Raw genomic sequence first — 22,353 nt, forward strand, 5'->3', positions numbered from 1 at the left:
GGAATGGGGACAGGGAATGGGAATGGGGACAGGGAATGGGAATGGGGACAGGGACCGGGAATGGGGACAGGGAATGGGAATGGGGACAGGGACCGGGAATGGGGACAGGGACCGGGAATGGGGACAGGGAATGGGGACAGAGGCGTCGGTGAGAGGGGACAGGGAATGGGAATGGGGACAGGGAATGGGGACAGGGAATGGGAATGGGGACAGGGAATGGGAATGGGGACAGGGACCGGGAATGGGGACAGGGAATGGGAATGGGACCAGGAATGGGGACAGAGACCAGGAATAGGACTGAGAATAGGAGCAGAGAATGGGGACAGGGACAGGGAATGGGGACAGGGACTGGGAATGGGGACAGGAACCAGGACTGGGGACAGGGACTGGGAATGGGACCAGGAATGGGGACAGGACAGGGGGTCCTTGACCAGCTTCCCCAGAACCTCCACCAGGGTCTCCCAGTGCAACCGGAGCCGCTCAGCCTGGTGTCCCCAAAGCCCTGAGCAGCCCCCAGGGCCCTCCCAGGAACCCTCCGGTCCCTCGAACCCAGCATCCCCCACATTCCCTGCAAGACCCCCATGTCCCCATCCTTGTCTTAGCTCAACGTCTTTATTTTTACCTGCTTTTGAGGGTTTGAAAGGGCAAAGAGAAATGAAAAGAAAAATCCAGGCCAAGGGGAGCCAGGAGGATGTGGAGCCCCCAGCCAGGTGTCTTCCCAACACGGATCAGCGGCACCACGGATCACCGGGGCTCTGCCCACCGGGGCTCACTGGGGATCATCCAGCACGGATCCTCCCGTGGGAGATGGAGCTGGAGCAGCGCACGGAGCTCTTCCCACACTGGGGACAGTCACAGGGTTGCCCTTGGTGGTGCCTCTGTTGGTGTTGGGTCAAGGCTGGGCTGTGTGAGGAGCTCTTCCCACACCTGGGATACTCGTAGGGCCTGGGACATCACCAGGAGCGGGGCCGGGATGTGCTCTGGTGCCTGGGACATCACCAGGAGCGGGGCTGGGATGTGCTCTGGTGCCTGGGACATCACCAGGAGCGGGGCTGGGATGTGCTCTGGTGCCTGGGACATCACCAGGAGCAGGGCTGGGATGTGCTCTGGTGCCTGGGACATCACCAGGAGCGGGGCTGGGATGTGCTCTGGTGCCTGGGACACCACCAGGAGCGGGGCTGGGACGTGCTCTGGTGCCTGGGACATCACCAGGAGCGGGGCTGGGACGTGCTCTGGTGCCTGGGACATCACCAGGAGCGGGGCTGGGATGTGCTCTGGTGCCTGGGACATCACCAGGAGCGGGGCTGGGATGTGCTCTGGTGCCTGGGACACCACCAGGAGCGGGGCTGGCTGTGATGCTCTCCGGTGCCTGGGACATGACCAGGGGCGGTGCTGGGATGTGCTCTGGTGCCTGGGACACCACCAGGAGCGGGGCTGGCTGTGATGCTCTCCGGTGCCTGGGACATGACCAGGGGCGGTGCTGGGATGTGCTCTGGTGCCTGGGACACCACCAGGAGCGGGGCTGGCTGTGATGCTCTCCGGTGCCTGGGACATGACCAGGGGCGGTGCTGGCTGGGGTCTGTTTGGTGCCTGTGAAGTGCCAAGGGCAGTGTCCCAGCGGGGCAGCTCTCAGTGTCCCCAGCAGGTCACAGTGTCCAGTGCAGCCCGTGCCAGCGGTCACTGCGCACACGGGGCAGGCTGGGCTGGACGGGGGTCGGGGCAGAAACGCCGCCCCCGGGACTGGGCTCTCCCCCTGCCTCTGGGGCCCAGCCCCTGCTGGGAGCGCCTTGGGCAGGGCACGGGGCTGCTGCTGGGCCAGGGGGACAGGCCTTGCCCCCTGCCAGCTGCCCGGGCCCCTCTGATGCCTGTCCCACGTCCCTGTGGCTCCTGTCCCCACCACTCCCCACCACCTTCACTCCCTCCATCAAAGCCCCACTCAACCTCTGCACGGTGACCTCTGGAAGGAAAGAAAGAATGAAGGAAAGGAAGTGTTGTCTCTTCACCCTGGCTGGATGCCAGGCACCCACCAAAGCTGCTCTCTCACTCCCCTCCAGAGATGGCCAGGAGAGAGAAAACAGAAGGAAGGCTTCATGGGTTGAGTTAAGGACTGGGGCAGATCACTCAGCAAATGCCATCATGGGCAAAACATTTTCGAAATTAGAGATATTAGTGGAATTTATTTCTATCCAGATCAGGGCAGGATAGTGAGAAGTACAATAAAGCTTTAAAAACCCCTTCTGCCCATCCCTCCCTCCTTCCCAGCTCTACCTCCTCCCCCAGTGGGTGCAGGGAGACAGGGAATGGGGGTTCTGGTCAGGTCATCACCTCTTGTTTCTCCTGCTGCTCGGGGAGAGGAGTCGTTCCCCTGCTGTGCTGGGGTCCCTCCCTGAGGCACTTCTCCATGAACTTCTCCAAGGTGAGTTCATCTCAGGGACAGCAGTTCTTCACAAACTGCTGCAGCGTGGCTCGCTCTTCCATGGGCTCACAGGTCCTAGCAGGACCCTGCTCCAGCGTGGGCTCCTCTCTCCAGGGGTTTGCAGGTCCCTGCCAGGTCCCTGCTCCAGCACAGGTTTCTCGTGGGGTCACAGCTCCGCTCAGGCATCCCCCTGCTCCGGCACGGGCTCCTCCAGGCGCTGCAGGTGCATCTCTGCTCTCCGTGCCCTCCGTGGGCTGCAGGGGCCCAGCTGCCTCACCAGGGACTGCACCAGGGAATCTCAGGGCAATCAGCTCCAGCACCTGGAGCAGCTCCTGCCCCTTCTGCCCTGCCCTGGGGTGTGCAGAGCTGTTCCTCTCTGTTATAAACGCCAATCACTTGTTTCAAAAATTTAGAAAAGTTTAATAAAAATAAAATATTTATAAAAATAATACAAGTGTAGTAATAAAGGTTACACAATTAGAGTTAGGACAATTAATGAGACAATAACAGCAAAGAGTTACAGCCCGGGCTGGGTACCTCTTTCTAGACAAAAGTGAGCCAGGAAAAGGGGACCCCCGTTAAAAGAAAATTTACTCCTTAAGAAGGGTAATCTGTTGCATATACAAAACACTTTATGAATATGGATATATTTTATTTAAAACAAGAAATCCATCTGGTACGTGTCAAAAATTTTCTATAATCCCCAGGCGCCTTCCAGTCTAAGTCCAGCTTGAAAACGTTCGTTTCTGTTGATAAGGAAAACCATAAACTCCTCTCCTCTGGGAAATTTATGGGTTTCTGTAATTGTTATCTCTGTGCAAATAATTTTTTTTTATTATTATCTTCTCCTTTTCTTGAGCTAATTAAAAGAATACACACATAATTTATATTTTAACTACTAAAGCTTACAAAACTACATTTACTATATTATTAAAATGTTAATACAACATAACTTTCCAACCTAGCATAATACATATAGTAAATATCTGCGTAGAGCCATATAATATGCATTTTTCACACTCTCACATGTTCTCACCCTGCTCTTCCCTGCTCACAGTTACAATAAAACGATCAATCATTTTCTTTTTCTTAAATCTCTTATCCCAAAGGCGTTACCACCATTTCTAACTGGCCCAGCCTTGGCTGGTGGCCGGTCCATCCTGGAGTGGGCTGGAATTGACTCTGTGGGACATGGAGGAGCAGCTGCTCTCACAGAAGGTGCTCCTAGAGCCCCTCCCTTACCAAAACCTGGCCATGCAAACCTCGTATAAGTATGGTAGGGTTTTTATTACCATTATTATTTCAATGATCTCTATTTTTGCTATTAATGGTACAGTTGTTATTACTAGTATTTTTAGTCTTTTTGACTCTATATTAATAGTGGCTAGAGTAGAAACAGGTTCTTCATTGCAAGTAGAAGTTATAGTTTTGTCAGCCTCTTGCCCTGCCCTGTTCTGTGTCATTGCTGCGTGTGAAGCCGCTGCTGCCAGGGCTCCCCATTTCCCTGGTTTGGGAAATTCCATGGCATTGCTCCCATGTCAGAAAGAGAGGGCTCATTCCATTCAAATGGATTGCCTGAGCTCTTCTAGTCCCAGTGTTGGAAGCTTGTTTTCTAACATTGTTGACTTTCTCAGCTTCTGTTAACATTTGTGATTTTATAACAAAATGTTCTCGGATGTGATTTTCCAAGATTCTCTAATCAGCTTTCAGTTTGCTCTTGGATTTCTTAATGGTGTGTCCGAACCGAAGGCAGCATTTTGGGTGGGAAGGCTTCAGTCGGAGCTGGGATTGCCTCAGCAGCAGCTGGTTTTGCACATGTCAGCAGAGCTAACAGAGATTCCGGGAGCTGAATATTCTGCCTCGTTCGGAAGCCGCAGTGCCCGGCTCGGGGGAGCTGCGCTGGGAGCTGCAGGTTGTGCCGGGGCCGGGCAATGGCCGGAGCCCCCGGCAAGGGCCGGCGATGGACACCGACCCTTTGCTGGGCAGGGGCTCGGGGCCCTGCGGCGCCGGGCGGTCGGTGCCCGGTCACGGCGGGACTGCGGGAGCCGGGAGCAGCGAGAGAGCCCGGGCGGAACATCAGCACCGGGGCGGGCACGGCCTGGGAGGGGGCACAGCCCGGGGGTCCCGCGGAGCCTCCCTGCTCCAGAGCCGCAGCTGCGACAGCGGGGCCGCTGCCGGGATCTTTGGGGCAGGGAGAGCCGCAGGCGGGCGTTCCAAGTGCCTCCTTCGGGGCAGGATTTTGTCCCGGTGCGGGGGAATTCCCGCGGGCTGGGGCCGCTGCCGAGCGCCGCCGCCTTTCCCGGGAGCCCCCGGGCAGAGCTCTCTGCTCGGGCTGTGAAAAACACGCTCACTCTCCTGTGAAAATTTAAACATTTTAATACAGGACGATAGGAGACAAGGACCATAGAGCAAAGGTTGTTACGGCCGGGTGCATCTTGGCACTGAACCAGGAGCACACTTATCTCTGGAGATTCCCATTAAATACCTTTTCCCTCCCATCAGCCTGTTGCATATTCATAGACCCTTATGCATAGTAAACTTTTTTCCCAAACTAGTTTACATATTCCAAGAACTGTTTGGAGTGGCTCCTCTTCCTCTGTTCCACCCTTTTAGAGCATGCGTATTCCTTGTTTGTGGTTTTAGTCCTTTTTTATCATCATCTTCAGTTTTGGCCCCGGCCCTCACTGCCTTCAGACGGTGAGTGCTGATCGTTGGCAGATCTGTACAGGTGTCCTCATCCTGTGTTCACTGCCATCTAAGCAGGCACTTTAACACGAGCATACTTGTTAGAAACATTCCCGGTACGAAAAGTGATTTCAGCATTTAATGTAATAAAAAAAGAAAGGCCTAAAGCATGGAGGCCCGCGGGCTGAGCAGGAGCGCTCCCCTCAAGGATGCTGCAGCGCCGGCGCTGGGTCTTCTGAGCAGCGACGTCCCCGACGTTCCAGGTGGAGCAGCACAGGTTCCGTGGGTCAGAAGCCCCCTTTTTATCCTGTTTTTTGTCCCTTTGGATCGGTTTCTTTTTGGATCCCTCATTTGCATGAAGGTTTAGGCGCTCGATTGGCCCGTGGCAGTTCAGTCCAGGCTGGCTCCTTTCCCTTGGGGGGGGTGGCTGCACTTCACTTAGGTGTAATACGGTACGTGGAGTACCGTATTTCTTCTAACTACCCTTCAAACCCCTTTTACCATAACCAAACCAACAGTACACGCTCAGCAGCTATCAACTATTTTACAATAGTTTCTGACCTATTTTAACAATTCCCCCTCTAACGATTTGATCAGTCTTCTAGCCTGCATCAACGTTTTAAAGTCCAATTTCTAATTTTCTCAGTTTCTCATACTGTTCAAGCATATCTCTGGCATTCTGATCACTCTGTTCTTTTATTAGCATTACTTTTTTGCCATTTTTCCCTTCTACGTTACCTTGCAGCATGATGCTGCCTTGGCCAATGCAGGGTACTATCAGGACTAGACATGGAATTGCGCATGGTAGAAATATTACACTTACTAGTGCACACACTACAAAGAAGACCAATTTCTTCCACCATTTACCATTCCAGGTGAACAAGTTGTCCCACCGATCGGGGTCTCCAAAAAGGGGGTCCATTTTTGCGTTACAGCATAGGTTAGTTTCCTAATATTTTGAGTAATGTTTTTAATTACATGACTGTGGTCATAGATCTCTAGGCAGCATTCTGAAATGTTAAATTTCCCACAGATCCCTCCTTCCTCTGCGAGGAGGTAGTCCACTGCCAATCGAATTTGGTAAATTACTGATCATGTTTGTGGTTGCTGCTGGCTCAAGAGAGCAATGGTCAGAGTTGTTTGATTGGACATTATTTCAAGTACTGCTTGTAAACGGATGATTCGATTGAGCATGTATGCTGGGCTTCTGTACCCCCAGGATCCACCCTGAGCCCAGGTAGCTGGCCCATAAGTATCGATAATCTTTTGTGGGGTCCAACTTTCATTGTTCCAATTTTGGGTTCTGCCAAGTAAACTCCTTTTCTTTCTGGCCAGATCATCATATACTGGGACTCCCAAGTTTGATTTCACATCCTTAAGCAGTAAGAAAAAGGATGGTTTTACTGCTCCAATTGTGCAGCTCCCAGTCCACCCTCCCGGTAACTTCACATATGCCATGTTACCACAGACCCAAAAAACCTTTTAGGTGCATCCCAGAAATTAGAATATTGATTTGTTGTATGTTTCCAATATTTGGATAGGGTTTCTATTGCCCAGAATGGGTTAATATAATCTCCTAAGTATTCAAACAGTTTTTCACTGTATGCACATCTACTTTCAGTTTTTTCTATTGACCAATATAAATGGGGGGTTTCTGGGATTCACCTGGGGTGTGTGTGTCATTTGCTGCTAGATATCTTTCACATGGTGTTTCTCCTGCTTCTGTAGTATACATTTTCCCTTTTCTTGATAACCACTCTTCCCCTATTACTGTGGATTTTAGCTTCCACTCTTCTTCCCTTCTTTTGAGTACTACCATACTTTTTTTTCATGTAATCCATTTTAAAATGTCTAGGGGACCCAAACTGTTACCATCCCATGGCCAAATTTTAAGTGTGTCCCCTTGCATACCCAACAATCAGTCAAATTAAATTCTTTTATAATCTTTTCCACCATATCGATAAAAAGATTCTTACCATTTATTTGTCCCTCCCTATCCCTTTGTTCTTTCAATTGCACTTCTTTCTCCTTGAATGTATCCTCTAAGTTGGTTTTACTTTCTTGTTCAAAACATACCCATCTTTCTTTCATGGGGCACTCTCCTGAGATCCTCTGACTTGGGTTTGCAATAGTTTTAGCCAGCCAATATATTTCATTATCCTCTTTACAGGTTGTTAACTGGGAGTGGTCGATACATTTGGGATTCATGTTGGTGTGCACTCTGATGAATGCACTTACTGTATCTCCTCTACACAAGGGATAGTAACACTTCTCACAAGTGTTTCCTCCACTTCCTCCGAAGTGGATGAGTAGCAGCATTGCTACCAGTGGGAGTCTGGTACGGGCTGGCCTCCTCACCTCTCGATCCACAGGGCTTTTCTCGGTGCCCTGAGAGTCTTTCCCAGAGGTAGTTCCTGATCCAGTCTTGCCTCCCACCTCTGGTTTTCCCTCCTTCTGGAGACATTCTGCCATGACCCTTATCTCACCAACTCCCTTCCCTCAATTTGGTCCCAATGAGGGTTGCAAGGGGAGTGCTCTATGGAGCAGTACTGGAAACTGAGATGTTATTCTGATTGTCAATTCTTAGCTAAACAAAACTTAAATTTATCCTATAACTATAACAAACATTAGCGAACTTTAAGGATATACAGATAACAATGTAGAGGTTTCCTGTGGGGGGGTTGTGTTCAGGGTTGCACTTCTTTTGGTGCTTTCCTCAGGACCAGTTTCAAGTCTTTATCGTCTCTGCTGGCTATAGTCCATTCGCTTGCCTCAGCTGGGGGTTGTACTGGACCCTTCACTCGACTTGCATGAGTCCAGCCCCGCTCCTTTGTTCTCACTGTGGTGTTTGCTGCAAGCAGTGCCTGGAAGGGGCCTTCAAAGCGAGCAGTTAGTGGAGGGTTTTTCCATGATTTAATCAACACCCAGTGTCCCAGGTTAGTACCATGTATTTTACAGTCCAGTGGGGAAGTTTGAGGAAGGTAACCCTTTTTCCTTAGTTCTTCCAGGGTTGTTGTTAGTGTTTCTATATATTTTTGCATGGTCATCCCCCCCTCTTGATGTTCCCCAGTACTGTATGGGGTAAGCAAGAAAGGCAGCCCAAACAACATTTCACAAGGAGAGACCCCTAGATCTGTTCTGGGTCTCGTTCTTATTCGTCATAGGGCTAGTGGTAAACATTTGACCCAATTCCATTGGGTTTCTAAGACCAATTTTGTTAAAATATTCTTTAAGGTTTGATTTACCCCCTCGACCCTCCCAGAACTCTGAGGGTGCCAAGGGGTGTGTAACTCCCACTTCATTCCCAGGGCCCCGAGGACTTGTTGCAGAACACTGGATGTAGAGTGGGGGCCACGGTCTGAATCAATAAAATTTACGAGCCCGTATCTCGGAATAATTTCTTCTAAGAGAACTTTTGTCACAGTTTGGGCTGTCTCCCTTCTCGTGGGGAATGCCTCAAACCAGTGGGTTAGATGGTGAATCTCCTCTGGGGAGAAGAGGATGTTCCTAATAGGATGCAGCTCTTCCCAGGTGTGTATATTGGGACCCAGGAACTGATCTGTTTGCTGTGCGGTGCCAGTTGGATCTTCTATTAAACCAACTAGCTCTTTCTTATATATTCTTACTTCAGAAGCTGTCAGGGGTGCATTTATAACACCTATTCCTCCTACCCCACACCTAGTGGAACTTCCCTCAGGGGAAGCAGCCTGTCAGGATTTACCTCTGGCCTTACACCACTTTTTGATCTGGTATTACAGTAAGGGCCAGCATCTGAAGGCTTATTTGACTGGCTCACTAATTCTTTGTTATCACGTTGGGAGGGCTCAGTTGTTAGGTTGGAGGATATATCCAGAGGTTTTTTCTCAGGGAAAGGTGTTGTATTCTGACTTACAGGTGAAGCAAGTTGTATGTTAGTGGGGGTAGGAGGCAACGGGGAAAAAGCACCAAGGGGTGGATATATATGGGAGAGTGGGGTTGTTGGAGGGGGTAAAAATGGCATGGAGATTCCCTGAGGAGATAGAGAAGGGGCAGGGATCATTGGAGGGGGTAAAGGTAGGTTTTGAGAAGCAGGAGGCTGGGTGTTAAGTGGGAGGGTGGCTTGATACTGTGGAAAAAGCCAATCACTTGGGTATTTTTAGTTTTAAAAGTTTTTTAGTAATAAAATTGTTATAAAAATAGCAATAAAATTAGAGTAATAAAAATTTGGACAATGAGGATTAGGACAATTACAAGACAATAAAAAGTAAAGAATTATGGATGTCTGGATGTTTTTGGGCAATAAGCTGCCAAAAACATGCCTTGTGAACAAAGGAATAACCCTTAAAAGCAACAGCCTGTTGCATATTCATATATCTCATACATGATGCATAAATTCCTTGCAAATTAAGAATTTTTCTGGTTGTTGTGAACTTCTTCCCCTTAATCCTAGTGGTTCCATAAAGATGGAGAGAAGGTGGAAGAATGTTTGTCTTTTCTGATAAGGAGGCAGTAACTCTTTATGTGTCTTGTCGCTGTTACTTCTGTGCGAAGAGTTTCTTGATTATCTTATCCCTTTTCTTGAGCTAGTAAAAATATCTGACATTGCAGAGTTTCTATTTTAACATTGTGTTATAACCTAGAACTATATTTAACACACTACTTAAGAGAATTAATACAGCATAACTTTCTATCATTGCACATATAATATTTGTTTTAATATTTGTGAAAAAAGCCAATCATAAAATATGCATTTTTCACACCTTGCCCTCACTGTCCTTTTGACACACACACACACACACACACACACACACACACGGACAGTTCTCGGTTCATTTCTGGTTTGATTGCCTGGATTTTGTTTGGTTTTGTTGTTGCTTTGTTTCCTTGGTGTGCCTGAAGTGTCCAGTCGGGAGCAGAGTGACTCTTGCCAAGGAACTTTGTGGTGCTGTCACTTAATATTAAATCTGGTTTTTGCTGATCCCTTGCTGGGGATTTTTTCAGTGCTCTCAAGCCCTCATTGGTAACAGGGTGAAGGAGCCCTGGCCCAGGCTCTGGCCCTGGGGGACACGGGGACGCTGCCGGGGGGTCCCTGTCCCCCTGTCCCACCCCCCACAGCCCCAGCCCCCGTCCCCGTGTCAGGCTCTGGGGTCGATCTCGTGGAACATCCTCTGGGGGAGGCTGCGGCGCCGGGGGCGGGGGGACCCGGGGGGACAGGGGACCCCTCTGTGCACGAGCAGCGTTGGACTTCTCTGGGGGAACTGGGAGGGGGGTCTGGGGTGGAGTGACCTCCCCAGTGACCTCACACAGCCGCTGTGAGGTCACACAGCCCCTGTGATGTCACACACACCCCTGTGATGTCACACAGCCCACTCTGAGATGTAACAGGCCACCTGTGATTTCATACAGGTGTCCTGTGATGTCACAGCCTGCTCTTTGAGGTCCCAGTCTGCTCTGTGATGTCACAAAATCTGCCCTGTGGTGTCACAGCCCAGCCTCTGATGTCACAGACACCCTGTGATGTCATAGCCAGCTCTATGATGTCACAACCACCTTTGTGATGTTATGCAGCCTCGCTGTGATGTCACAGCCTGCTCTGTGATTTCACAGTCAGCTCTGTGATGTCACAACACACTCTGTATTGTCTCAGCCTTCTCTGTGACATCACACAGCTGCTCTGTGATGTCACAGAGCCCTTTTCTATGACAGCAGAGTCTTCTCTGTGGCCTCACAGCCCGTTCTGTGATGTCACACTGCCAGCCTGTAATGTCACAGCCGACTTTGTGGCATCACAACCTCCTCTGTGATGTCACAGCCTGCTCTGTGATGTCACAGCCTGCTCTGTGATGGCAGAACTCACTTATAATGTCACACAGCACCTCTGTGGGCTCACAGACCCACCCTGTGATGTCACAACACCTTCAGTGATGGAACGCAGCCACCCTATAATGTCACAGCACACTCTTTGACTTCACAGCTTGCTCTGCTCTGTGATGTCACACAGGCATGCTGTGATGTCACAGCCTGGTCTGTGATGTCACACAATAAACCAGGGATGTCACAGCCAACTATATGATGTCACAACCTGGTCTGTGATGTCACAGAATCACAGAATTGCTGGGTTGGAAGAGACCTTTAAGATCATCAAGTCCAGCCCATGCCCTAACACCACCTCAGCTAAACCATGGCACTGAGTGCCACATCCAGTCTTTTTTTCAACACATCCCAGGATGGTGACTCCACCACCTCCCTGGACAGACAATTCCAGTACTTTATCACCCTTTCCATAAAAAACTTTTTTCCTAATATCTAACCTAAATTTCCCTTGGTGCAGCTTAAGACACTGTCCTCTGGTCCTGTCAGTTGTTGTGAGGAGAGAGACCAACCCCCACGTGACTGCAACCACCTTTCAGGGAGTGTGGAGAGTGATAAGGTCACCTCTGATGCTTCTCCAGGATAAAGAACCCCAGCTCCCTCAGTCATTCCTCACAGGACTTGTTTTCCAGACCCCTCACCAGTGTTGTTGTCCTTCTCTGGACACACTCCAGCCCCTCCATGTCCTTCCAAAATTGGGGAGCCCAGAACAGGACACAGCACTCGAGGAAATGTGCCAGTACATGGGAAGAATGCCAAGTACACCAGTGCCAAGTACAGGGGAAGAATGACCTCCCTGCTCCTGCTGGCCACACCATTCCTGATCCAGTCCAGGAGCCATTGGCCTTCTTGGCCACCTGGGCACACTGCTGGCTCATGTCCAGCCTGCTGTCGACCAGTGCCCCCAGGTCCCTTTCTGCCTGGGCACTGTCCAGCCACGCCACCACCAGCCTAGAGCTGTGCAGGGGGTTATTGTGGCCAAAATGCAGGACTGGGCACTTGGACCTATTGAACTTCATCTTACTGGACTCTGCCCATCCATCCAGCAATTCCAGGTGTCCCTGCAGAGCTCTCCTACCTTCCAACAGATGGACACACGCTCCCAGCTTAGTGTCATCTGCAGATTTACTAATGAAAGCCTCGATCCCCTCATCCATGTGGTCAATAAAAATATTGAACAGAGCTGGCCCAGCACAGAGCCCTGAGGGACAGCACTGGTGACTGTCCCCAGCTGGATGCAGCACCGCTCACCACCACTCTCTGGGCCGGCCATCCAGCCAGTTCTGAACCCAGCACAGAGTGCTCCTGGCCCAGCCGTGGGCTGCAGCTTTTCCAGGAGTGTGCTGTGGGAGACAGTGTCAAAGGCCTTGCTGGAGTCCAAATAGACACATCCACAGCCTTTCCTGCATCCACCAGGAGGGTCACCTGGTCATGAAAGGAGACCAGGTTGGTCAAACATGACCTAGCCCTCCTAAAGCCCTGCTGGCTGGGTCTGACACCCTGGCCATCCTGGAAGTGCTGTGTGATGGCACTCAGTGTGAACTGTTCCATGACCTTACCGGGTACTGAGGTCAGGCTGACTGGCCTGGAATTACCAGGATCCTCCTTGCCACCCTTGCTGTGAATGGGTGTAACATTGGGCAGCTTCCAGTCATAAGGGACCTCACCAGTGAGCCAGGGCTGCTGGTAAATGATGGAGAGCAGCTTGGCAAGCTCATCTGCCAGCTCCCTCATCACCCTGGGGTGGATCCCATCTGGTCCCATGGATTTATGAACATCCAAGCACCTCCGCAGTTCTCTGACTGCCTCCTCTTGGATAACAGTGGTCCACTCTGCTCCCTGGCACCATCAACCAGCCCAGGAGGACAGTTGTCCTGAAGGCAAATCGTCTTCTCACTAAAAACTGAGGCAAAAAATGGCGTTAAGCACATCTGCCTTCTCCTGATCTGCAGGTATTAAATTCCCTTCCACATCTAATCAAGAACAGTGGTTGGTCTTACCCTTCCTTTTACCATTGATATATTTGTAAAAGCATTTTTTATTATCCTTTACAAAAGCTGCCATTTTAAGTTCAAACTGAGGTTTGGCTTCCCTAATTTCTTTCCTGTATACCCTAGGAAGCCCCTTAAATACTTCCTGAGAGACCTGACCCTCCTTCCAAAGATGATACATCCTCTTTTTATTCCTATCTTCCTCCAAAACCTCCTTGCCCATCCAGGCTAGATGTTTGCCTTGTCGACTCGTCTTTTGGCACACAGGGACAGTCTGTTCCTGTGCCCTCAAGATCTCTGTTTTGAAGCTTGCCCACCTTTCCTGAACTCCCTTGTTTTTAAGGGCTGCTTCCCAAGGAACTCTCTGAATAAGTCTCCTAAGTAGGCCAAAGTCTGCCCTCCCAACTCCAACGTAAAAGTCTTATTAGTGTTCCTCCTGACTTCACCAAATATTGAGAATTCTATAATTTCATGATCACTGTGCCCCAAGTGGCCTCCAACCACCACATCTCCCACCAGCCCATCTCTATTTACAAACAACAGATCTAACATAGTCCCTCTCCTGGTGGGCTCATTCACCAGCTGCGACAAAAAAATTGTCCTCCACAAACCCTAAAAATTTCCTGGACTGCCTTTTTTCTGCTGTATTGAGTCCCCAGCAGATGTCCAGCAGATTGAAGTCGCCTACAAGAACAAGGGCTGATGATCCAGAAATATTCTCTAGCTGCTTATAGAATGAGTTGTCCAAATCTTCTTCCTGGTTGGGTGGATGATAACAGATTCACAGTAGGATGTCAGCCTTGTTGGCCTTCCCTTAATTCTTACCCATAGACATTCAACTTCATCATCATTAGTTTCAATACCCATAGCATCAAAAGCCCCCCTAATGTAAAGGGCCACCCCTCCACCTCTTCTCCCTTTCCTGTCTCTCCTGAAGAGCTTGCAGCCATCCAGTGCAGTGCTCCAGCCATGTGAGTTGTCCCACCCTGTTTCTGTGATGGCAATTACATCACAGCTCTGCTGCTGCACCATGGGCTCCAGCTCTTCTTGTTTGTTACCCATGCTGTGTGCATTGGTGTACATGCACCTCAGCTGGGCTGCTGATTTCACCCCTAACTCAGGCTTACCACCCATGAGCCTGCTTCCAGACAACCCAGCTGCATCTCCCTCCCCCTTCAGACCTAGTTTAAAGCCCTCTCAACAAGTTCTGCCAGTTCATGAGCTAAAATTCTTCTGCCCTTCACAGAAAGATGGAGCCCGTCTGGTCCAAGCAAGCCAGGTGCTGTAAAAGTTGCCCCATGATTAAAGAATCCCAAATTTTTTGGATGACACCAACCCTTGAGCCACTCCTTGATAGTATGAGCTCTCCTGTTGCTTTCAGCGTTTTTCTCAGACTCCAAAGGGACTGAGGAAAAGACTGTCTGTGCCCCAGTCCTATTAACCACCTGACCCAATGCCCTAGTCCCTTTTAATTGCCCTGACACTCCTCTTTTCAATCTCATCACTGCCAGCCTGGGGTATCAGCAGTGGGTAATAATCAGAGGGCTGAATCAGCCCAGGCAGTGTGTCAGTGATATCCCGTACCCGGGCCCCAGGGAGGCAGCAGACCTCTCTGTGGGGTGGGCCTGGTCGACATCTGGGGCCCTCTGTTCCCCTCAGGAGGGAGTCACCCACCACGATTACCCTTCTTTCCTTTTTGATGTTAGAGGTGCTGATCTGTCTCACAGATGAATCATAACTGGGAGGCTCACTGGGCAGATAATTTTCTTCTAAACCCATCTGGCTGACTCTCCAGATCCAGGGGATCATACCGAATCTGAAGTGGCACCTGGCTTGGGAGAGGGGGTTGGGAGGGATTTTTATTATTACCTCCTTGAGTAGGTACCCACTCCCACTCCCCTTCATCGGCCAGGTGTCCTTCTATAGCCTGACAGTGGGAGGTGTGGGAGACAGCGGGAACCAAGGAGAGCATTGCTGCCCTCCCAGTCCTCATGGAACCAAGGATCCATTGTGACACTGCAGGGCCCTGGGGCACCACGGTGCCATTGTGACACTGCAGGGCCCAAGGATCCAAGGGACTTTGTGACACCAGAGGGACATTGTGACACTGGGAGGCCTCATGGAATCATGGACACCATTGGGACACTCTGGGGCCTCATGGAACCGTGGTGACACCAAGTTGGCTGGGGGTGTTGATCTGCTGGAAGGCAGGAGGGCTCTGCAGAGGGCCCTGGACATGCTGGATCCAGGGCCCAAATCCAACAAGGTGAGGTTTAACAAGTCCAAGTGTCAGGTCCTGTACCTTGGCCACAACAACCCCTGCAGCGCTACAGGCTGGGGACAGAGTGGCTGGACAGCAGCCAGGCAGAAAGGGACCTGCAGGGACTGATGGACAGCAGGCTGGACATGAGCCAGCAGCGTGCCCAGGTGGCCAAGAAGGCCAATGGCTCCTGGCCTGGATCAGGAATGGTGTGGCCAGCAGGACCAGGGCAGTGATTCTTCCCCTGTGCTGGGCACTGGTTGGGCAGCACCTCGGGTGCTGTGTCCAGTTCTGGGCCCCCCAATTTAGGAAGGACATGGAGGGGCTGGAGCGTGTCCAGAGAAGGGCAACAAGGCTGGTGAGGGGTCTGGAGCACAAGTCCTGTGAGGAGCGGCTGAGGGAGCACAGGGTGTTGATCCTGGAAAAGAGGAGGCTCAGGGGACACAAGTGGTGTCAGGGCACAGGTTGGACTTGATGATCTCCAAGGTCTTTTCCAGCCTTGCTGATTCTGGGATTCTCTGAAACCACCCTTGGAGCAGTTGCAGGAGGAGCCCTGGGCCTCCTCTTCAGAAGCTCCAGAAGCCCAGGTCCCTCAGCTTCTCCTCACAGCCCCAGAGCCCATCCTGTCAGTCCTGCAGAGCCTCTGCAGCCCCTCCTCACTGCCCAGAACAGGCAGCCCCACAGCCAGACACAGCAGCCCAGATGTGCCCACCTGGCCTGGGCTGCCTCTGGCAAGGGAGCAGCACGAGGCACTGCAGGAGCCTGCAGACAATTCCTGCAGCACTTGTGGGATGATCCTGCTCCCCAAGGGCCGTTCCCATGGTGCCAAGTCAGGAACTGGAATGGGGAGTGGGGCCAGAGAGGAAAGGACAAACACGGATGGGCTGGGTGCAAGGGAGGGAACAGGGGAAAGGGCAATAGGGAGAAATCTGGATCATTAAAGAGGAAAGAAAGCAAAGGTGAAGCCAAGGAAATACTCAGAGCAGTCTGGGGGTGGCTGCCAGGCAGCCCTGGCTCTGAGCAACAGCGTCTGCAGTGGGACAGGAAACTCCCAGCTGATGTTCCCAAACTTTCTGGCGGGCTGCAGAGGCCAGGACAAAGCTGAGTGGTTTCCCTGGCGTCCCCCAGCCCTTCCTGGCCCCAGGGGCTGATGGCATTTGTGCTCCCTCAGGTTCATGTCCCCACAGCAGCAGCATGGGGGTGCTCCCGCCTGCTGTGTGCAATGCAAACAGGGGCTCCTGAGCCAGCGCTGCCGTGGCTGTGCCTGCAAGGATGCGGCTCCTGTGTGAGCTGGGGGAGAGGCCAGGGCTGCAGAGGGGGGATGTTGTTGGCAGCTCCATCAGGACGCTCTGGGACGCTGCCCTGGGCTGTCCAGCGCACTGGGGATGGACCAGCCCCTGCTCTGCTGCTCCTTCCCGTCTCCCCCAGGGCCCTTGCAGAGCACCAGCCATGCTGTCTGCCCCCAGCCTGCCCACGGCCAGCCTGGGGCTGCTCACGGGGGTTTTCTGTGCTGAGCATTGGCCTGGCCATGTTCTTGAGAGAGCCTGGGCAAGGAGCCTGGAGCCCCCAGGCCCTGGCCTGAGGCGTCAGCGCTGCCCCAGCAGTGCCCATGGGCTGTCCCTGCTGCAGCCCCGGCACTGCCACCCCCAGGACTGTGCCCGGCCCCGAGAGCACTCAGGCCCTGCAGCAACACCAGGGCCACCAGGGCAGCGGGGCAGGGCCACGGGAGCAGCACTGGCAACACCAAGTGCTGCTGCTGCTGGGCACAGCTGCTGTGCCAGCACTGATCTGCCCCCAGCTCTGCACACAGACATTGCTGCTGCAGCTCCAGAGAAGGCAACAAAAGGGCATCTCTGCAGAAAACTCTGCTGGGAGATCCTTGAGTTCCTTTAAAGCCACCAAGAGTACAGACCCTCATTGACACAGTCTGTGGCCAGAGGCAATGTAGAGAGATATAAAATGAGAAATGGCACAAACAGTGACATTTATTTGTGGACAATATTAAAAAAAAAAAAAAAAAAACCAAATAAAAAGAATCTCCAAAATGAAACCATGAAACCAACAAGAAGTATCAAAGATGACTTTCATTACAAGTGATTTGCAGAAACTGGCCAGCAGTTTAATGTCCCTGAAAGCATCCAGTCACCAGTGTCCACACTGCAGCCTTGAGCTCCTGGTTCCTCAGGCTGTAGATGAGGGGGTTCAGGGCTGGAGGTACCACCGAGTACAGAACTGACAGGGCCAGATCCAGGGATGGGTATGACATGGAGGGGAGCTTCAGGTGAGCAATCATAATAGTGCTGAGAAACAAGGAGACCACGGCCAGGTGAGGGAGGCAGGTGGAAAAGGCTTTGTGCCGTCCCTGCTCAGAGGGGATCCTCAGCACGGCCCTGAAGATCTGCACATAGGAGAAAACAATGAACACAAAACAACCAAATGCCAAACAGGCACTAACTGTAATAAGCCCAAGTTCCCTGAGGTGGGATGTGGAGCAGGAGAGCTTGAGGATCTGTGGGATTTCACAGAAGAACTGGCCCAGGGCATTGCCATGGCACAGGGGCAGGGAAAATGTATTGGCCGTGTGCAGCAGAGCATTGAGAAAGGCACTGGCCCAGGCAGCTGCTGCCATGTGGGCACAAGCTCTGCTGCCCAGGAGGGTCCCGTAGTGCAGGGGTTTGCAGATGGACACGTAGCGGTCGTAGCACATGATGGTCAGGAGGGAATACTCTGCTATAGCGCAAAAAGTGAAAAAAAATAGTTGGGCAGCACATCCTGAGTAGGAGATGGTGCTGGTGTCCCAGAGGGAATTGTGCATGGCTTTGGGGACAGTGGTGCAGATGGAGCCCAGGTCGCTGAGGGCCAGGTTGAGCAGGAAGAAGAACATGGGCGTGTGCAGGTGGTGGCCGCAGGCTACGGCGCTGATGATGAGGCCGTTGCCCAGGAGGGCAGCCAGGGAGATGCCCAGGAAGAGGCAGAAGTGCAGGAGCTGCAGCTGCCGCGTGTCTGCCAGTGCCAGCAGGAGGAAGTGGCTGATGGAGCTGCTGTTGGACATTGGCTGTGGCTGCACATGGGCACCTGTTCATGGAGAAAGGACAGTGACACATCAGGAGAGGTTGCTTGGAGCTACACCTGGGCCATTCCCTGCCGACTGTCCTGCTGGGACTTACCCGTCCTTCTTCCTGTTCTGGGAAAACCTTTGGCTGGAATCAGAGCACAATCACACTCCCGGGTCACCCTGGGATAAACCAGACCCTGCCCAGAGCAGAGGGATCCCTGAATGTCTCACCCTCTCCAAAGGTCTCTGGGCAAGCTCTCAGCACCCCCTTGTGCCACGGACACTCACGGCTCCCTTGGCCAACCCAGCAGCATTTCCTCAGCTGTGGCAGCTCTGCACTTCCCCGTGGGACATTCAGGGAACTCCCAGAGGCTCTGGCACAGCTCTGCACCCAGGAGGGCAGCTCAGAGCTGGGAAGGGCACAGCAAGGAGATCCCCGGCTGTGCCCATGATGGGATCTCAGGGAGGGGCTCAGCTCATTCCCCTTTCCCATGGACTGCTTTGCCCACAGCCCCACAGGTCCCAGGGAAGCTTGGACACTCCATTCCCATGGACAGCCCTGCCTGGCAGGAATGCCAAGGGCAGTGCCTGACTCAGCTGCTGCAAATGCCAGAGCCTCCCTGAGAGCACCAGAAAACACTGACAATATCAGGGGAGTGCAGAAACAGGAGAAGATGTTGTGGTGCTGCGCCTGAGAGGGCAGGGCAGAGACAGCCGGGCACTCAGGACAGTGTTCCCGTGCCCAGCTGTGCCCGGCACCTCCCACACACCAACAGTGCCCTCCTGCCCCAGCACTGCTCTGTTCAGGCCCCTCTGCTTCCCTGAGCATCTCCCTGGGCCTGGACATTCCCTCCTGAGAGGTGCCTTGTCCCTGCCAGCGCTCACAGAGACCATCCCACCCTGTGTGCCCTCGGCCCGGCCCTACAGAAACCTGCCTGTGTGCAGGGCCCTGGCTGGGGCAGGGTCTGTGTGCAGCTGGGCGAGGGCAGCTCAGGAGAGCCCTGCTGGGCCCTGCAAAGGTGATGCTGCTGCTGTCCAGGGCTGAGGAGTGGCTGGAGGCCCTTTGGGAGGCTGCCAGCAGAGAGACTGACCACCCAAAGTCACAGTTCTGGAGTCTCTGTAAATGTTCAAACATTCCTTTGATGATCCTGTGTGTCCCTTTCAACTCAGAATGTTCTGTCATTCTGGGATCACAATTCCTGTTCTGTTTCTCTCATCCCCCTGTTGTTTATAATCAAAAGAAAAACAAAAAAAAAAAAAAAAAACAAAAAAACAAAAAAAAAAAAAAAAAAAAAAAAACACCAAAAAAAAAAAAAACAAAACAAAAAAAAAAACACAAAACCTTGCAACAGTGTGAGACCAGTAAAGTAAAAACCAGACCTTTATTGGAAGCTTCCAGGTGTCCCAGTGGGGATGGAGCACACCCAGCCAATAATTTTAACAATTTATTAAGGTCAATTAATTAGGATATTTAAGATGAACATCCAATAGGAGATTCAGTTGCCCCAGTTATACATCCCTGGCTAAACCCATTGGATTAGGTCCAAGGAATTCTTTGCCCCAGTTTTTGTTATCACTGCTCACATTCAAAAACCAAAATGTTCTTCTTGTATGTCCTCTTCCTGATAATAAGACTGTACAGTATTTCAGGAATGTATTTAGACAGTCAGCTTATTGTTCTAAAATCTAAGAGATAGGTAAGGAGACATACTAGAGTCAATTAAGGATTACAGTTACATAAGTACATAATAGTAGTTTAATAGAGTTAATTAAGAGTGTAATAGAGTAAAGAAAGGATTATAGTTTTATATCTATATAATAGTAATTTACAGAGCTACGAATATATGAAAAATGTATAAAAAGCAAAAATCTTTTTGTCATCACCCCAACTTTCCCACGGTGCTCCAAGCAGGAAATTGAAAACACTCTCAGGAAAGCTCCTGAGCTTTACAGCAATCCCAGGTTTACCTTCTTTGGGAAGTGTCCTCCAGAGCTGTGCCCAGGCTGGTCTGGAGCTGGGAGCAGCCCTGCCCCAGCCAGCAGCTCTCAGCAGCAGCACCTGCCCTGCTCAGGGTGGCTCCTTCCCCCCACAGCTTCTCTCCAGCGCTGGGAGCAGCTCCCCGGGCCGGCTGAGAGCTGTCCCTGGCAGGCAGCAGAGTCCCTGGCCCAGCACAGCGCCCTGGGCTGCAGGACCCTGCTCTGCAGGACAGCCCTGGGCACCCCTGGCTGCTCTGCACAAGAGATGATCAGAGAATGTACTCACAGGGTCTGTGGGCATTGGGATGTTCCAGCTGTAGGAGATCACTCCAGGAGCTGCAGCTGCATTGTCCTGCAGCCAGAGGTTCCTGTGCCAAGGGCTGCCAGGGATTCTGCCCCAGGCACTTCTCAGCACCTTCCCAGCCCTGACTGATGGAAGCTCTCTGTGCCTCTGTGCTGTGCCCGGGCTGGCTGCAGGCAGTGCCCCAGCCCTGCTGGGCTGGGAGAAGAGCTGCTCATCCAGAGAAATGTGCTTTTGAAGCTCTCCTTGGTTGCCAGGATCACCCTCTGTGCCAGGAGCCCGGCCCAGCTCAGCAGCACAGACACAGCACAAGGACTTTAATGACCCTCTGGGGCTTTGTGCTCAGGCCCTGAACATCAGGCCCTGAGAGGGAGCTGCAGAAACCTCTCCAGAACTCCAAGTCAGAATCCAACTCCAAAGTTCCTTTGACTTTTAATGGGTCCCACTGAGGGACATGACTGAGAAAGTGTCCCCAGGCCCCAGGCAGAGAACTGGAGGCACTGATGACAGGTGGGGACAAAGAGAAGCCAAGTCTTGGTGCCCTGGGGCACAGCAGGCTCTGTGCCACCAAGGGCTTTCAGGAGACACCTTGTCCTGAGGCACTGGGGCCTCCTGGCACAGCCCCAGCCAGGCTGGGCACTGTCAGCCCCTTGTCCTGCCCTCAGCATCCCCCCCTAGCCCACATCCCAGTGGCCTCAAGGATCTGCTGGAAGGAGTCCCTGGGGAGCCTTGCTCAGGAATGGCCCTGGGGGCTCCTTCATGCTCCCAGGGACTGCAGGTTTTTCAAAGCACTTTGGCTTTGGCTTTTGCCTTGGAGTCTCTGAGAGCTTTGTGCAATCATGGCCTCCAATTATCTGCTGTAATTAGTGCCTGGAGAGGCTTTGTCAGGAACAACACTCAGTGGGGCTCATTAATACTGCAAGGTACTTCAGTTCTTTTAAGGTACTTGGTGTTTCCATTTTGATACAGATTCTGTGAGAGGTTTGTGCAATCATGGCCCCAATTATATGCTTTAATGAGTCCCTTTAGAGCTTTGCACTGACTCTCAGTGGGGCTTATGAATGCTTTGAGATACTCAACTTTTGTAAGGTACTTTGGATTTTCCTTTCCACACTAAAAGGTTTTTGTGCTATTTTGAGTCTCTGAGAGGTTTTTGTGCCATCCTGGCCTCCAATTCTCTCCTCCAAGGAGTCCATGTGGAGCCTGTGTTGAGGATGGACCTCAGTGGGTCCCATTTATGCTTTGAGACACTTTGGGGTTTTCTTCTGACTTTGACTCCTGGAAAGGTTTGTGCAATCTCCTCTCGGGCCCTGAGGTTCCAGGGCTCAGCTCCAAATGCACCACGGGGCTCATGAAGAACAAACAAATCCTGAGAAACCATGGCTGTGCCTTGATTTCCCTCTTGTCTGAGGCAGTTCATCAGGAAGATTTTGTATAGGCTTTGCTTCGCCAATTTGAGATTTCTTGGCCAATGTGTTAATTACTGTGGTGGGTTCAGTGTTGACTGATTGATGGGGCACTCACTAGAATATACTTACTAATTTCTTGCTCTGAGATAAGATTAGGAGAAAGGCAAAGTGGGCTCAAAACTCTAAAAGGGTATAAAGAAATGTTTATTAATAGTAAATGAAATAAAGATTAATAAGAATCAGAACAAAACTTTCAGAACACTTCCTCTCTCCATACAACCTGACAATGTAAAGAGACAAAACATAAAATTTTCCAACAGTTTACAACCTCTAGAATAGTCTTTCTTCAGTTCACTTAGGGAGAGAAGTTCCTCTTGTAAATGTTATGGAGACTTCTCCACAAAACAAA

General features: G+C 51.5%; 2 protein-coding genes across 2 annotated transcripts in view; both read right to left on the reverse strand.

Moving 5' to 3' along the window:
- Positions 1-22,353, reverse strand: part of LOC137463965 (zinc finger protein 208-like) — a 1,270,300-nt gene that overhangs the window by 5,156 nt on the left and 1,242,791 nt on the right. The gene's annotated exons all lie outside the window — the stretch shown is intronic.
- LOC137463968 (olfactory receptor 14J1-like) lies at positions 17,276-18,254 on the reverse strand. Its single transcript, XM_068175310.1, has one exon. It carries the CDS (start codon positions 18,252-18,254, stop codon positions 17,322-17,324), a length of 933 nt encoding a protein of 310 aa, XP_068031411.1. The 3' UTR covers positions 17,276-17,321.

The sequence above is a fragment of the Anomalospiza imberbis genome, chromosome 33, assembly GCF_031753505.1.
Source record: "Anomalospiza imberbis isolate Cuckoo-Finch-1a 21T00152 chromosome 33, ASM3175350v1, whole genome shotgun sequence".
In the NCBI taxonomy this organism is placed as follows: domain Eukaryota; kingdom Metazoa; phylum Chordata; class Aves; order Passeriformes; family Viduidae; genus Anomalospiza; species Anomalospiza imberbis.

Bases quoted from the DNA above. Each gene is read 5' to 3' on its own strand.
- LOC137463968 (XM_068175310.1), bottom strand. From the start codon at position 18,254: ATGTCCAACAGCAGCTCCATCAGCCACTTCCTCCTGCTGGCACTGGCA.